The sequence below is a fragment of the Seriola dumerili genome, unplaced genomic scaffold (genome assembly GCF_002260705.1).
Source record: "Seriola dumerili isolate Sdu_G_001 unplaced genomic scaffold, Sdu_1.0 BDQW01000449.1, whole genome shotgun sequence".
In the NCBI taxonomy this organism is placed as follows: Eukaryota; Metazoa; Chordata; class Actinopteri; order Carangiformes; family Carangidae; genus Seriola; species Seriola dumerili.
Window position 1 is genome coordinate 5,968,866 of NW_019174704.1, and position 15,691 is coordinate 5,984,556.

The 15,691-nt window shown below is 40.0% G+C and overlaps 1 protein-coding gene across 1 annotated transcript; it reads left to right on the forward strand.

Annotated features, from left to right (window-relative positions):
• Nucleotides 1-4,239: 4,239 nt before the first annotated feature.
• LOC111234541 (transmembrane protein 47-like) lies at nucleotides 4,240-11,726 on the forward strand. The gene is made up of 3 exons (XM_022762688.1): nucleotides 4,240-4,532; nucleotides 7,289-7,429; nucleotides 11,308-11,726. The coding sequence occupies exons 1-3, from the start codon at nucleotides 4,316-4,318 to the stop codon at nucleotides 11,487-11,489; spliced, it is 540 nt and encodes a 179-aa protein (XP_022618409.1). The 5' UTR covers nucleotides 4,240-4,315; the 3' UTR covers nucleotides 11,490-11,726.
• Nucleotides 11,727-15,691: the final 3,965 nt, after the last annotated feature.

Sequence of the window (15,691 nt, forward strand, 5' to 3'; positions counted from 1 at the left end):
TGACTTGAAAAGTACTGTTATTGCTTAAATAAAAAGTAACCGTGTGTAATGAAAACAAATACATTGAAAAGTGACATTCCACAACACTATAGAAGAATGAATGAATGAATGAGACCGTGTAAGTTAATATTCCTGATTCATAGGGTGTTAACATGTAAAATTGCTTCTCTACACGCAGTCTGACCACAGCATGACTCATGATGGTGTGATGGTGGTGTTACAGTAAAAAAGGAGAGATGAGCTGGGCAGACCTCTGTAGTAATGGCAGCATCATTAAACAAGACCTCATCAGTTACCATGGAAGCTTATTCATAGCCGGAAAAACCTTGAGAGGCTTATTCTGAGCCTAATCAGCTGCAGCCTCCCCAGCAAGACTGCAATGAGCAACAGAGGATGACGTCATGTGATGTGTAGTCTGCGAAGAAGCTTTTTCATCCTCAGAGACACTATGTAACCTTCATCATTATTAATTAAACTTCTGCTGAATCACAGATGTGTCATCGTCATGTGTGTTTACTGTTTTATATACTCTACCCCCTCCCCATTTTCCCATCGTCTCGTTCTCCTTACATCTTTGTCACTTTACTTGATTTGCTTTGTTATCTTTATCATGGGGAAAGGGTATTAACCATCTGGTGTGTTTGCGCCTGTGTTGGCATGTGGGAGTCTGAATAACATTACCTGAATGTTTAAAACATGGTGGATGAAATAAATCAGGTATATAGGTGGATGGCTCAGTGGATAAATTAGAATTAGGGAGAGAGGATCCCAAAAAGTAAAACATGACCTGGATTTCCTTTATGCTCTTTCAAATCACCATGTGGGGAGTCACCATTGTGCCATCTCAAGTAGCTTTGTCTGCTCGGCAGATTTTCTAATGAGGGGCTTTTGGAGGAGGATGACAGAGCGCTCTGCGTGCTCTGTCGGGGAGGAGGGGCATTTAAAGGAAATGAGCAATGCTCTGTCCATGGATACCCCTAATACTAGATCCCCCTACTCAGATACCCTGCTGGCAGCTTGGTAGTACCATTAGGACTGAGAAGGGTGGCATTAGTCTGAAACTCTCATTATGTCAGATACACTGAAAACCTCTAATCTAGGCACCAAATGATAGGGGTAGAATTAAACCAAACTGGGCGAGAGAGCAGCAGAGGTGTAATTCAAAGTACCTAAATCACTTCTGTTTGAAGATTTGTTTGGAGACCAAATGCTGTGTTCAGAATATATACTAGTTCTGAAGTGCTTAAAGCAACAATTATTTATGTTTTCATATAAATCAGTTATATGTACCCATCTTCTGTAGTTGCCACACACAGTGACACTCAGTGTCTGTCAGGAAAAAAAAACCCTCACTCACAAAAGTGAGGTTTTTTTTACCATTACTTATCATTACTAACATCAACATCATGTGTATCTATACTTCTTAAAGAAGTGAACTGAAAGAATGGAAGACAGGAGGGTAAATAAACTTAAACTTCATAGCAAGAAAATTGATTTTTTTAAAATCTCACAGGACAGTTAACACTCGGGGTGAGTTTATAGAAACTCATTTGTAAAACTAAAATTTGTCACCAAAATTTAAAAAACTTGGATCTTGCAGATTATCCATCTATATTTGCAATGTAACTTATTGTGGGTTTCATGGTATTTTCTTTTCTTCTTTATCGAAGGAAAAAGGAGGCAGATATTCTAACAAATTCAAACACATTATCCCTCTCGTCATCATGCTATTATTGTTGTGAGGCAGATGCATGGCCGCTGGTCAGTGAATCATTCAACCAAAAAAGTGTGAAGAAGAAAGTCTGACAGGCTCATCTAAGAATATGTGATGGTTTGTACTTGTGTCAACAAAAGGCTCCTTTATTCTTAACAATGTTTCTGGATATGTTGGAAGTTGTGTCATTTCTACACATTGGAGAAATGTATTTAATGCCCAAGAAATGCATCACTTTTTATGAAATCAAGGAATGAATTATTAATTTCCATAACAGCAGATCAGTGCATCATGTTGGGCAGCCAGCTTGATTCTTAAGATATGTGGGTAGCTTCTCATGTCTTTCTCTCGTTGGTGTGACAAACAGTTGAAGGTGTAGCGTGGATGGCCATTCTTATGGCCTTACGAGAGTGACAATGTGTAGAAACATTAAGGTGGTTGACATGGATTGTGTTGAAAAAAACAAAAGCCACCTTATAAGCTTCCTCAAACACATGGAGATTGAACAGATGTGGTTCAGAAAGGCCGTTTGGATTGTCCCACATCCATCTGATTATCCATATTTACTCCTGCAATTATTTGGTTCACCAGAAGATGGAAATATTTCACCAGACATACGGAGCGAGTGAAAATCACTGGACCACATTGTAGTCAAATCTTGTCTAATTTTATACTTGTCATTTCATTTAGGGGATTTATGAAGTGTATGAAATTCTGTGGCTGTTTACAGGAGATATTAAACCCAACATATGTTTGAGCATGGATGAAAGGGTTATTTCCCAAAGTAGTTAAAAATATCAGTGAGCTCGGCCTACACACTGGCTGTGTGAAGAAGCCAGAACGGGATTAACAGAAAAGACCAACGAGCTCACTGACAGCTCTACTGTTACAATGTCACAACAATTTTCAGCAAGCACTGGATTTTTGTCTTTTGTGGTCAACATGTTCATATAAGTACTGCTGTTCCTGCTACAAATCATATCTACTTCTGATAATTACACAAATCATGGTGTAATAAAGGGAATAGGTAGTAACAGTAGAAATAATGTTGTTTTGTGGACATTAGTAACCGAAATGTTGCATGGCTGCCATCTGCTGGATCATTACCACATTACAATAATTCACAATATGTAGCCTATGAGCTATTCTCCAATCAATAGCACTGCTAGTCACACAATCTTATATTAATAAATATGTACTGGCCCTTTAATTCCACATTGCATTATTGTCTTACCTGAGATGGGGGAAATCAATGTTTGCATCACTATTTTGTCTTCCTATACGTTTTGGTATATGCACAATATTTTTGGTTGCATGTGTCAGAATCACGCCCCCCTTTTGAAGTTATACATGGTGTCAGTATTTGTACTGACTTGGTTTTACAGTGGAAAATGTGAGTCTAATACAAGTGGTTAAGTACACACGATTTTCACTTTTATGATTGATTAGGTTTTTATCTTTATGCTCACTTTATATTTTGTTCTGCTTGACTGCATACTCTGTTTAGGTGTGATTTTGTATTATTGTTGTTGCTCCAGTTTAACTCTATTCTATGTAGGCCATACTGTGCTGTATAATGACTTTTTTGACTGCATTTAGAGGATCTGTTTTTCCTCAAGTGTGTGCGTGCGTGCGTGCGTGCGTGCGTGCGTGTGTGTGTGTGTGTGTGTGTGTGTGTGTGTGTTTATGTGTGTGTTTATGTGTGAAAAACTGTGTGTTACATTTCCCTCTGAGGGGACTTTGAAGGGGAACTGAATTAACTTTCTGGCCCTCTAAAAATAAAAACATGTAGAAACTTCTAAAGAGGTTGTGGTTTCCTAATTTGGCTTTCAAAATAAAAGCACCAAAGTTGAGACTTTATGGGGCCTGGTTGAGCAGGACTTATCCTATATTGTTGTGGATGTCTGTTTTCCCAGAAGTTTTTGACATCCACTAAAAGTGGTACATCAGCTCATACCCTCTCCAAATATAGTCTAACTTCGATTTGGGATTGAGTTTAAAGAGTCTTTTATTCTTTGATCATGTTTTGTAGCCCATCCCTTTTACCTATTGTTTTGTTAGTCCTAATTTTGTTTCAGTCCATGGAGTAAGCCTGACATATGGACACCCAATTAATATTTTGAAACTGTATCTATACTAAGTGCACCAAAACTGACATAGGCCTAGTATTAGTTTAAACTCTGTGCTGTCCTGCTTTGAATTTTTTTGCAAACAAAATCAAACCACGCAGACTTACATTATAATCATGATTAATAATTAATCATTAGGCTATAGTTATCACAAAAGAAGAAAAAATGTGTGTAAATTATTATACTGCAGTTTATTATATTGTGGAAGACTGCAGCCACATGGCTAAAAAAAAAAAAAAAAGTTTTTAAATAAGGGTTAGAGTTATATATAGGGTCATATCTTTTTGGTCTAGCACAGCACAAGAACAATTATTTTGAAAACCCGATCTAACCGGATGTCTCTTGTTAAACTTTTCCAGCTGGACACACAGAAAAGCAGTGAAGGCTATGGTGGGAGAAGACGCACACGGACCTCCAGCGAGCTGATCTCACAGTGACTGACCTGCAGCGGTGTTTATCTCTTACTGAGAAGATGTCTGTGAACGAGGTGTATGTGTTCCGACCCTTCAAGCTGATCGCTCTGCTGTGCGTCTTTCTCGCGCTGTGTTTGGACGTGGTGGCTCTGCTGAGCCCTGCCTGGGTCACCGCCGAGCATTTCTCCCTTTCTCTGTGGGAGTCCTGCTCCCAGTCCGAGGCACGGGACCAGACAGAGGAGCCTCAGTGGAGCTGCTTCTCCACCCTCACATCTGGTAGGAATCAGTCTCTATGATTGTTTTTTGCACATTTGTTTTTTGTTTTTTTCACATTTTATTGTTTTGTTGTTTATAACTTTTTGCTCTTGGGGTTAGGAAGCTGTTATTTTCTTTGAGAATAGTGGCAAACTGCTGTGGTTTTTGACCTGTTGTTGCTCAGTGTAGGACGATGTTGAAAATATGTGCTACATAAAGCTGAGATCTCAAGGCTGAACCACTGCAGTACTACTTTTTGTGGAGAAGTACTTTATATGGTATAAAATATATTTACCTTAACTCTGTAAGTTGTGGAGATGTTTTTAAACCAACATGTTATCAGTGACTTGTTTTCAGGATGTGTTAGTAGGGCCATAAAGAGGCTGCACATCCAGTGTTTGAAACAAACAAAGAGGAATATTTGTTGAACTGTACAAACCATCAGACTGGCCTCTATGGACATCATCTCCCAGCCAGAGTTTGTTTTAGTTGGCCTCTTGGTCTCTGTCCAGGCATTCATGGTTTCTTGTGCTGCTGAAATATTTCCTCTCTTCATACCAGAGCAGTGACGTGGTGTCACTATGACAAACACACTGTGATGCTCAGCTCAGCCAGCATGGTTTGACTGATTCATGCATGAGCACAAGACAACAGAGTGTAAATTGAGACCATGTTGATTAAGTAATAGTTATCATTCTTTTCATTGTTGCTGTGAGTAACGAATCAGTCATAAAGGGTGGTGAATCAGCATCATGTTGAAACGTTGATTCTTTATGAGTAATTTAACATTACTTCTTGGTGAATGCAATGTCAGTTTCCAATGGTTAGGATGAAAAATAACAGGAAAAACACTGATGGCATTCTGTAGAAACTTTTAAAAAAAAATCCCTTTGGCACACAAAGAGTTAACACAGTCTAACCACCCAGAAGGCTTTGAGGGGATATGAAAAGACACATGCAGCATCTTCCCCGTCGTCCACCTCACCAGACCTGGACCCACCAGGTTGCCTTTTGTCAAGCATAGAAGCCACATGACAGGAGTGTTTACGCACCCAACCCCCTTCCTTTCCCCACCCGGGGAGGAAATCCGTATTAAATGTACCAGATTTACCAGCATTTGTCTGGTGGCTGGTACTGTGGAGCTCCATTAAACATACAGTAGCTGGCTGTTAAGATATTCACAAAAAAGACTCGAAGGCTGAAAGCACGCCATAGAGAATTAAATATAAATTTAATGAACATATATAATAGTTTTGCCCTAATTGGTTGCCAAAAGTATGATTTTTGTTGTATGATTTTAACAGGAGAGAGTGACTTTTGCTGCACGTTGACCACCATCACAGACACAAACAGCTACAAAGAGGGAAACACAGGCTGCTCTCTGACTGCCCTCTGATATTGTGGAATGTGTTGGGGTGAATAGGAGGCGGTTTGTCGCTTTGAGTGTCTGCAGAGCTCATTAAAGCAGCGGTGGAGGGGTGTGTTAGGGTTAAAGGTGCAGTTCACCAAAAAGGCGAAGCAGATTTACTATGCACATATTTTCATACCTATCCCAGGAGTCTTAAATTTCAGTTCATCTTTGGAGTGATGTAATATGACAGACACGTTTCCATACAGGACAAATTGCAGGTGACTAAAATGATGTAGATGGGAACAGTATAATGACTGAATGTGTCAGTGAGTGACAGAGAGACATACCAGTGATGTGAGTATGCTGTTTTATTCTCTTTGAAGAGATGGTTTTTTATTTTAGTTAAAATTGTAACCACATAATGGCCCAAAGATGTCAGAAAAAAACGTCTCCCATGAAGGATGAATCAAATCGAGTTCAGATGTGTCTTTGTCAAAATGTTGCTTTTAACCACCCTGAAGAAAAGTGAATCAGTAGCTCAGAGAGAGAGAGAGAGAGACACATACACACACACAAACCCAGCAAAGATTGTTCGCTGAGCTTGTTAGCTTCATCAAATGCAAATTTTCCTTTTGAGTCAAGTCTTTTGAGGTTTGGCTTTCTTCTGACAGTGATAAGTGGGACATCAAAGAGGGAATACTCAATGCAGGCAGGAGATAGAGGAATACATTTCTGGTTTCAGACTCTCTCTCAGTGCTTTTCTGAATAAAGACTAAAGCTGAGTCCAAAAAAAAACCGAGTGTTGTGTAGGTATTTCCAGGGAAGAATCCTCTGACGCACTGGAAGCGATGAGTTTTACTTTTCCAGCAGGAGCAAATGCAGTTTGTTTGAAGTAAATAGAATAAATGTGCTGTTAAAAAGCCTCCGGGGCTGAACCGACATGGAACAGGCTGGAAACCACAAGTTAAAGACTTCATCAACTATCAGCTTGTTCTGAAGCTCAGGAATATACAGAGATTTATTTTCAGCCTATGTTGCCTTCAGAATACTGTAAATGAAACGTGGAAATAATGATAATGTTTCAGAGGATGCATGTGGTTTGAATATCTTTGAAATACAAACTTAAACCCACTAAACATGCATGATGACGGGTAATAAGAAGTAGTTCAGGTACATTCTGCATATTTAATCTAATAACTGTGACTGCTGAGTTACTAATCAGGTTCTTGTTACGTGTATTCCTGATGGAGGCCGTGTGTCGTGCAGGCCTCAGTTTGTTCTGCTTCACTCACTTCACTCTGTGGGATTAGCACTTGTTTTGTGTTTGTCAGCACAGCGGTTCAATTCAACAGCGCTGCTCTGTGAATCGAGCTTTTGTTGTCGAGTGGGATGCTCCACTCTAACCTGCATGTGTTCCGTCCTGCAGACTGGCAGATTGCCACCTTGGTGCTGCTGGTGGCCGGTGCCGTGGCAACCCTGGTGGCCTTTTTGGTGGCCCTTATTTCCCTCTGCCGGGGGACACAGAGATACCACTACCGCACCGTGGCTGTGTTCCTCTTCACTGCAGGTACGTCTTCCTCTTCTTTACCAGCACCTTCCCCCTCTGCACTTTCTCACCTTGTATGAATATTTATCCAATGTTCCAACACATCATACTTTTGCACATTTTGAAACAGAAAGATGGTACATTTACGCATTCACCACAACCACAACAATTTCCATATAGACAGTGTTTTTTTTTTGTTCCAGTGCTCAAATTAAATAAAAGGGTGCTGAAGAAAAGAAGCAGCTGAAGGAGGCTTGCTGGTTGAGCTCATGTTTTCTGTGGTGTGGAGTCTGGGGAGCTGCTCGCTCCTGCGCCAAGAAAAAGTAGCCGCAGAATTTGCAGAGTTACCAACACAGTGAAGTCACAGAGTGAAAAAAAACAGCCACCACAGACTCCTCAGCCAGCACTGCCTCGTAGTTGGACTTCTCATGCATCCTTGAAGGTGCTCCGGCTGAAACCAAATTTTGACACTGTTGAGGGAGGATCTATCTATAAAACATAATTATGAGGAAAGGTTTAGCAGTCAAGATCCATTGTTCCATATACTATACAGGCATTGTAATAACTGACTCATAACCTGTGCTTACTTTACTTTAACAACAGCAATGAAACATTAACCACTCACCTCTACTTAACTCGTGCCTAGTTCCTGTTTTACCAGTTTCCAAAATAAAATTGGATTATATAAAAAACAGACATTCTTAATTATCACAAATAATGTTCTTCCTGCAGTTTTACCTCATTAACTTAAAGGAATAGTTGGCAAACCATACGCTTATTTGGTTATTTGACATGAGTTTCTGTAGATGAGAAGACTTGTATCTCTCCTATACCTTTTGCATCTGTAAAATGTTTATTCATGAGCTTTCCAGGTGCTGGTCGGAACATTTAGTTGACTTTGGACAGAGCTGTTTCCCCCTGTTTGCAGTCTTTATGCTCTGTAGCACACATTTAAGAGACAGACATTGAGAGTGGTGTCATTCTTCTCATCTACAGAAATTCCTCCAGATAGATAATAATGTGTATATATATATATAGATATATATATATATCTATATATATATATATGATGTTGTCGAACTGCAGAAAAATGTTTATGTTTAGGAAAATGTAGTCTTGTTCTGTCCCTGGAAACATCAGTCACAAAGGACCAGTGTGTGCAGTCGACATAATGGCCATGTCTTTGACTATTAGCCATTTACTGAAAAGCGTGGGAATGCAGTGTTATCCTTTCCTGTGTGTAATTGCTTTAAGATCCTGGTGAGAATAAGGACTCCATACAGGCACACAGTCATCAGCAGAGCAGCAGCAGAACGGTTGGTTGTTAAATGCCCCTTGGCAGGACTGTGGCTGTGTGGTATTTATTTTCTGTCCAGAAATATGACCTCAGCGGGCTGCAAGCTCAGTCTGGCCTCCATCAACACCGCCACATTCTTGCACCACCACCCGTCCTCCTGCACGCCCACTTCTCCGTCCTGTAGGAAGGAAAGGTGGAGCCATAGTTGCACACAGTCCTCTCCTCCGGAGTCACCAGGCACGCACGCAAAGGAACTGCAGTGAGAGCAGACCGCAGAACACCTTTGATCACACACATGCTCTTACACTCACAATGATGCCAACACATTTACCACCGGTAGTCCATGGTGCTGAATGATTTAAAGGAAAAATGATTCACAGTGATGGAGGCAATAAAAGTAATTTTGTTTCAAGGGTAAAAGAATAATGACGATTGTTTGATATTTCACAAAATAAAGGAACTGCACGGACTTTACTTTTGGGTGCGGAAATGTGTTGTGTTAGTCAGTCACTGTCAGGGAGAAAAGTCAGGCCTTAATTTCCACTGAACAAAAGACCCACAGGAAGATGTGTCATACAAAGATTGTTATCCTTGAAGTGTTTTTGCCTTTTTATGCAGATGACTAGATGAGAAACAGAAAAACATTTTATGCTAAAAACATATGCTTTATTTTGTTAAAGCACTTGTGGTCCTCACCTGAAATTTGCTATACAAATAAAATTACTGCCAAATACATATATTACAAATTTTTAATGGATGATATTTTTTTCAAAAGACATCACAAGAGTAATAAATTAATCAAACCTTTTGTTGCCAACCCATTTATTTGGAGCTTCATCAAAGTAATAAACCCTGTGGCACTAAAAGTAAATAGTTCAAGGCTCAACTGAAATTACATAAACCTGTTTTGACATGTATCTTTCCTCGTTTACTGGCTCCTAAAAGCACTCATATTTTATATTGCTCTGCCTTTAATGATAAATCTTTATAGGCTGGTTTTGCTGAGATCATCTGAAGCAGCAGAAACACTGACTTGAAGAAGATAATCACTAATATAACGATTCTGTAGTTACCTTCACTGGCTCCCGGGTCTCTCTGCAGACACTGAACGACACCTTCCTTTTTTTCATCCTTCAGCCCCTTTTCATAAGCAGCCACAGTCACATCTCTGCATTTACAGCAGTGTGTTAGCTGTCAGATCCGTGTCCTCAAAAGAGCTAGGCCATTACCATGACATGTTTTTTTGATTTGAATGGTGCATTTTTAAGGACTAAATACTTCTCTGAAAGCACAGACCTTCTCCTTGTTAAGGTGTGAAACAAGGTGAAGCAGGAGAAATGCAAAAAATTGTTTAAAAAGTCTGAAAAGAACGATGACATTCAGAGTTGGACAAAAGCATTTTAGAAGGTGGAAAGAAGAAAAGAAAAGTTTGAAAATTTAACAAATAAAGAGTGAAGTGCCAATGTGATGATGAAGAACCAGCAGGAGAATTAATGAGGAATAAAACAGATTTGTGCAGAGAGGACACAAGGGCAATAAAACATTAAGTAAAACAGACCTTGTAGTGATAGAGCTTAGGGTTCTTGCAACAGTAATACAATACGGTGGCAGCAGCTGTAGTAGCAGAACAGTTTCAAGGATCTTTCAATATGTACAGTGAAATGTGGGAGTGGCAGGATGTGCTGAAAGGCTCATGTGCAATAATAATAATTACAGTAAGATGAAGGATAAAATTTCAAAGATAAAAAAGTATATTTTCATATTTTCATAGGCAGACTATATATTAAAACATTGTACACTATTTATAAATATTATCAATACTGCTATAACATTTGAGTGTTGGTAGCAGAAGTGGACCAATTGTAGTACTTGTAATAGAAATAGAAGTTTTATAATGGTGTGCTGATAGTGGTAAGTAAGGTTTCCACTAATTGTTATTTTCATTACTGATTAATGTGCAGATTATTTTCTCTCTTAATTGATGAATCGTTTGGTCTGTGAAATGTCAGAGTAACGACAAATGCCAAAGCTCAAGGTGATTGTCTTCAAACTGCTGGCTTTGTCCATAGACTGTATATAAAGATGGAGGTAGCCTCCGTGACGTCACCCATAGGTTTCTGAAGAGTGGTTTTGAAGCTCAGAGTGGGCTGCTCCGTCGTCGCCATCTTGGCAGTGCCTGACTTCGCCAAACTCAACTCGCCAAGCATATGCCCACTCAATTGTCATTCAAAGCGGCCACGACCTCAATTATGCAGAACTTTAAGCCTTAATGAAATTTAAACAGGTAAGTTATATAAAAATTCAACCCCCGTACAGTTAGGAAGGAAATTAGCCATAGAGATCCAAAACCATTTTTTGTACCAGGCTGTAAACATGTTTATTTCTGCTGTAAGGTTGGGCATTTTTCACATGGGAGTCTATGGTGATTGACTCACTTTTGGAGCGAGCCTCAAGCAGCCATTCCAAGAAGTGCAGTTTTTGGTACTTCCGTGTTGGCTTAATTTTTCAGCCTCGGAGGTCACCATTTGGTTTTGTCCAACCACCAGTTCAAACCCCAAATATATTCCATTTCATCTTATATTTGACTCTCCTTTGGTTCTAGTGGTTCTGCAGGCCTGCGCTCTGGTCCTCTACCCAATCAAGTTCATCGACGGAACAGTTCTTCAGACCTATCATGAGTTCAACTGGGGCTACGGGCTCGGCTGGGGAGCAACCATCTTCATGCTGGGCGGAGGGATCCTCTTCTGCCTGCGGACGGACATATACGAGGATGCAATGTACTGAGTCTTCTGCTGCTGGAAATACACACATAAACACACACACACACACACACATACACAAACACAGCCCTTACAAGAGGCGTGCTACTTTTCTTCACTCTGCACATGGCCAATGCATATGTGAGCACAGACCCTGTTTCTCTCTTTCTCTTGCTGTCTTGCTCCCTGTTATTTTTAGACAGGTTGTGAAGGCCTAATTTAGGCCAGGGCTGTTTGAATAGGACCTCCACCCCCCACCCCCCACCCCCTCCCCACACATGCAGCTATAGCGGGTCCCTCAGCCCTGCCGGTATCAGCGGTGAGGCGGCAAAGCTAAAGCAAAGAGAGCTTTCTGGACAGGCACGAGCCTCCGATGCTGGACGTTTCCAGTGCACGTTGACCTGGATCTCTCTATTGTCAGAGAAACAGGACAGTAGATTCTCAGCACAGACGTGATTGTGCAGTGGCTGAACATTGAAAGAGACTGACTTATCTCCGCATTTACTTTTTTATTCTTTTTGTAGCATTTCATGAGGACAAGCTCGTTGTTAATGTATTTATGGCATCATTTCCCACTTTATAAATATTGAAAAACTGAACTTGTCCCTCCATGTGTTTTAGCTGAGACATATCTAGTAAAGATAAGCCTTCTGATATTAGAAGTGTAAATTAGTCAGCTTTTGATATATGCTGGAGCTATCGAGTGTTTGTAGTTTGTTTGGAAACTCACACCAGTTTGTCTCAAAGGAAAAATGTAAATGTGTACAAAGTATTTCTACATGAAGGAAAATCCAGAATAAACAACAGTAGTTTTGGGAGTTTTAAGAGTGTAAATGATTATTTTCAATGGTATGATGTTTTGTCCTGACACCCCCCTCCTCCCACTTTTTTTTTTTTTTTTCAGACGGAGGAGCAATGAGATAAAATTACATATTCGTTATCCGGGAGCACATATTCCTCAGAGGCAGCTACGCGTGGTTTCCTCTGGTTGAAACATGATTAGCAACTGAAAGATTTTTATTGCTAACCGCACAACAAGTTTTGCAGTTAAACTTTACAACTGCCTGAGAGCTGATGCGTCCATGCCATGTAATTAATTAGGTGGGAGATTTTTATTACGTTGTCATGCCTGTGATAGATGAATGTGGTTGAAGGCTTAAATTTACTGTGATGTTTACTTATCAAACATTACAGCCACCATTGATGAAAAATATGAAAACATGGTCTTTTTTTAACCCTTTACTATTCAGATCAAAAGATGGCTTAAGGCTGTTTATTTATACACTTTTTTTTTTAAGTGTGTTTATGAAAGAAAAGTTTTAAAAAATCTTTTGTGTGAAACAGAAGGCACTGCTACACTTGAGCAGCCTGGTGTGAAATCTCTCTTTTTTTTCTTTTTCTTTTTTTTTTACCCAAAAAAACAGCAACAGCTGGTTAAGGAATCTTTCGTAAGGGATAAACAATTTCCCCAGCTGCAGCAGTGTGAAAACGTACTCCCCAGCAGCTCCAAGGGGATAAGACACAAAATACTGCACCGTGTGAACGTGACGCTTGGCTCCTGTGAATGGTGTATTGGTGGGTTGAGTGTGTGAGGTGTCGGTGTCAGTGGTTCTCTTATAATAGCAGTGACCTCGCCGGAATCTTTGAAATGTGACTTACTAGTCAAAGGTGACGTGGTTACACGACAGGGTGGCAGAGATGGCACACACATCATACAGTTTGTAAAGCATGACACCGATATGAGCATTTTAATTTGTTGTCCCACACACTGTACACGTGTCAGTAGTTGAACATTAGAGCACAAAGTGAAATATGTTTTGACAGTGAGGGGACTTGGCACTTTAAACAAGTGGAACATTGACTCAGGACATTTAAAAAAAAATGAATGTATTCTACTGTAGATGAATGTTTTGAAACTTTCAGGATAGACACACACGCACACACACACACACACACACACAAACACACACACACAAACACCCACTCTGCGTCAGTTGATCCACATAATATGCAAATCTTTTTCTCAGAGCAAGTTTTCAATGTTTTCATTTGGAGGGAAGAAGGTTTTAACATTATTCACTCTCTAATTTTGGTGTATTATAAAGGTCAAAGGTCAAAATTCCAGTGGGTTGTCAGCACTCCCAGCAATCCACCCACACAGTTACAGCTTTTTCTGCATTACGTGCCTCTGCATTATGAAGCGGTATATTGGCACTGGTCAAGTTTTACAGTAAATATAATAATTCTCCCCTGTGATCAGAGCACCATGTTTGACCACAACCACACTATCAACTCTAACCTGGTGATCAGACTCGATAACATCTGGAGCTGTGAGAGTGAGAGAGAGAGTGATCAAAAACCATGAGAACTGCTAAAAAGTGCTGATCCAAAATCAGTTTACACTGGTGTGTTTATTTTGATTCTCTCTCTTTCCTCTATGAAAATAAAGACATGACAGAGACAGACAAAGAAAAAATATTAAGCGTTTACTTTTTGTAAGACAGTAGACAGGAAAACAAACTTGACGCCTGCATGCTTGACTGGGGTTGAGATTGCACTGATAGAAATAGGCACAAGAGAAGCAACAGACTCCAATAAGACTGACCTGATACAACACACAGAATAATTGTAAGGATTTATAATAACTGTATAACATAAGATTAGAAAATATTTATTTCATGGGTGTCCAGCTGAGGATGATTCTGTGCCTCTGCAGCTGCTGCTACTTTTTCTCATCTCTGGATACTTTGGGTATGACAACAGCTTTCCCCACTACTGTAGAGGATTATATCAGCTTGCTGTATCTCAGCAAAGGAAACAAAACCAAAGCAAGAAAAATCTTTTACTCCAGCTGTCAGGACAGACAACACATTTAGTCACATTTGATTGTGAATCTCATGCAATGGATTCTATCTGAAGTGACGATAATATGGCCTTTGGAGAGCAGCCTGGCCCCTGGGTGCAGTAACCAGCCAGGCCCTGCACACTTTCACTCTGCAGGGACAGATTCCAGTTACTGAGCCCGGGGGACAGAGACAAACATGGGCTCTGACACCTTGTTGCCTGAGGAGGGACATTAGTGTTTTAGTGATAGAATTATTCACAGATTGACTGAAAATCCCAGAAAATTATGAATGCAAACCTGAAGCTGTCCAGCTCCTCATTTGATCCTCAGCAGTGGAAGTCCTCGGCAGACTGGGGTCAGCAGACCAGTGAGGCAGATAAATGGGCTGAAAAGTAACACCCAGGCTATACATTACCTTCCAACCAATCCTCCATCAAGCTTGGCTCCACCAAAATTACATATTAACTTCAAAAAGGTTACTCACTTCTCCTCCACTATCAGCTCGTGCTGCCCTGCAGTCCCTTTGGTCCTGATAAACCCCAGCACTGTGCATGGAAAACCTGGTGTAAATACAGCAGTCAAGTTACATGAATAACATTTGTGTGCCTCACCCATGACCCAAAAATGAGAAATATCTGTGTGTGTGTGTGTGTGTGTGTGTGTGTGTGTGTGTGTGAGAGAGAGAGAGAGAGAGAGAGAAAGAGAGAGAGATTCATTACAGTTTCTCTCATTCATTCTTTACTGATGAATGAATTTTATAAAACACAATCACCCATAGACACACACAAGCACATGGACAGTCAAATATGGACAAGGCGACCTGCTGTGGGAAGCAGTCAGCTGCGTAGCTGACCTTGTGGATGTCAATGAATGTTGGATCAAACACTCAAAAACAGCAGTCAGCCTGGAATCAGATGGTTACTTTCCCAACATGAAAGAAACTATCATGGAGTGGAAATTCTGTGATTAACGTATGCTTGCACTGCAAATTGATTCGTTTGGTGAGACCAGTATATACAGTATCAACAGAGTAGTGTAATGTGTGTTAATTAAGAGCAAGGAACATAGCTGCACACAGACTCACAGCTTCCTGCGGCTTTACTGGCAATGCTCTGCTCTTCAGCAGCCAAATACCCACACATAAAGGTAATGACAGATCCTGTTAACAACAAGATGACAAGTGGCATAATAACCACTTTATCAGATTTACATGTGTCAGAACATGGTAATTAAAAGTGAAGTTAAATGAAAAATATTAGTATGAGGAAGCATTGAGTTCACTTTAATACAAATATGTTTTAATCATAATTGAATTAATTTAATAATCATAATCATAATAATTTAATCTGTATGTCACAAGATGATCCACTAAAAATATCAAA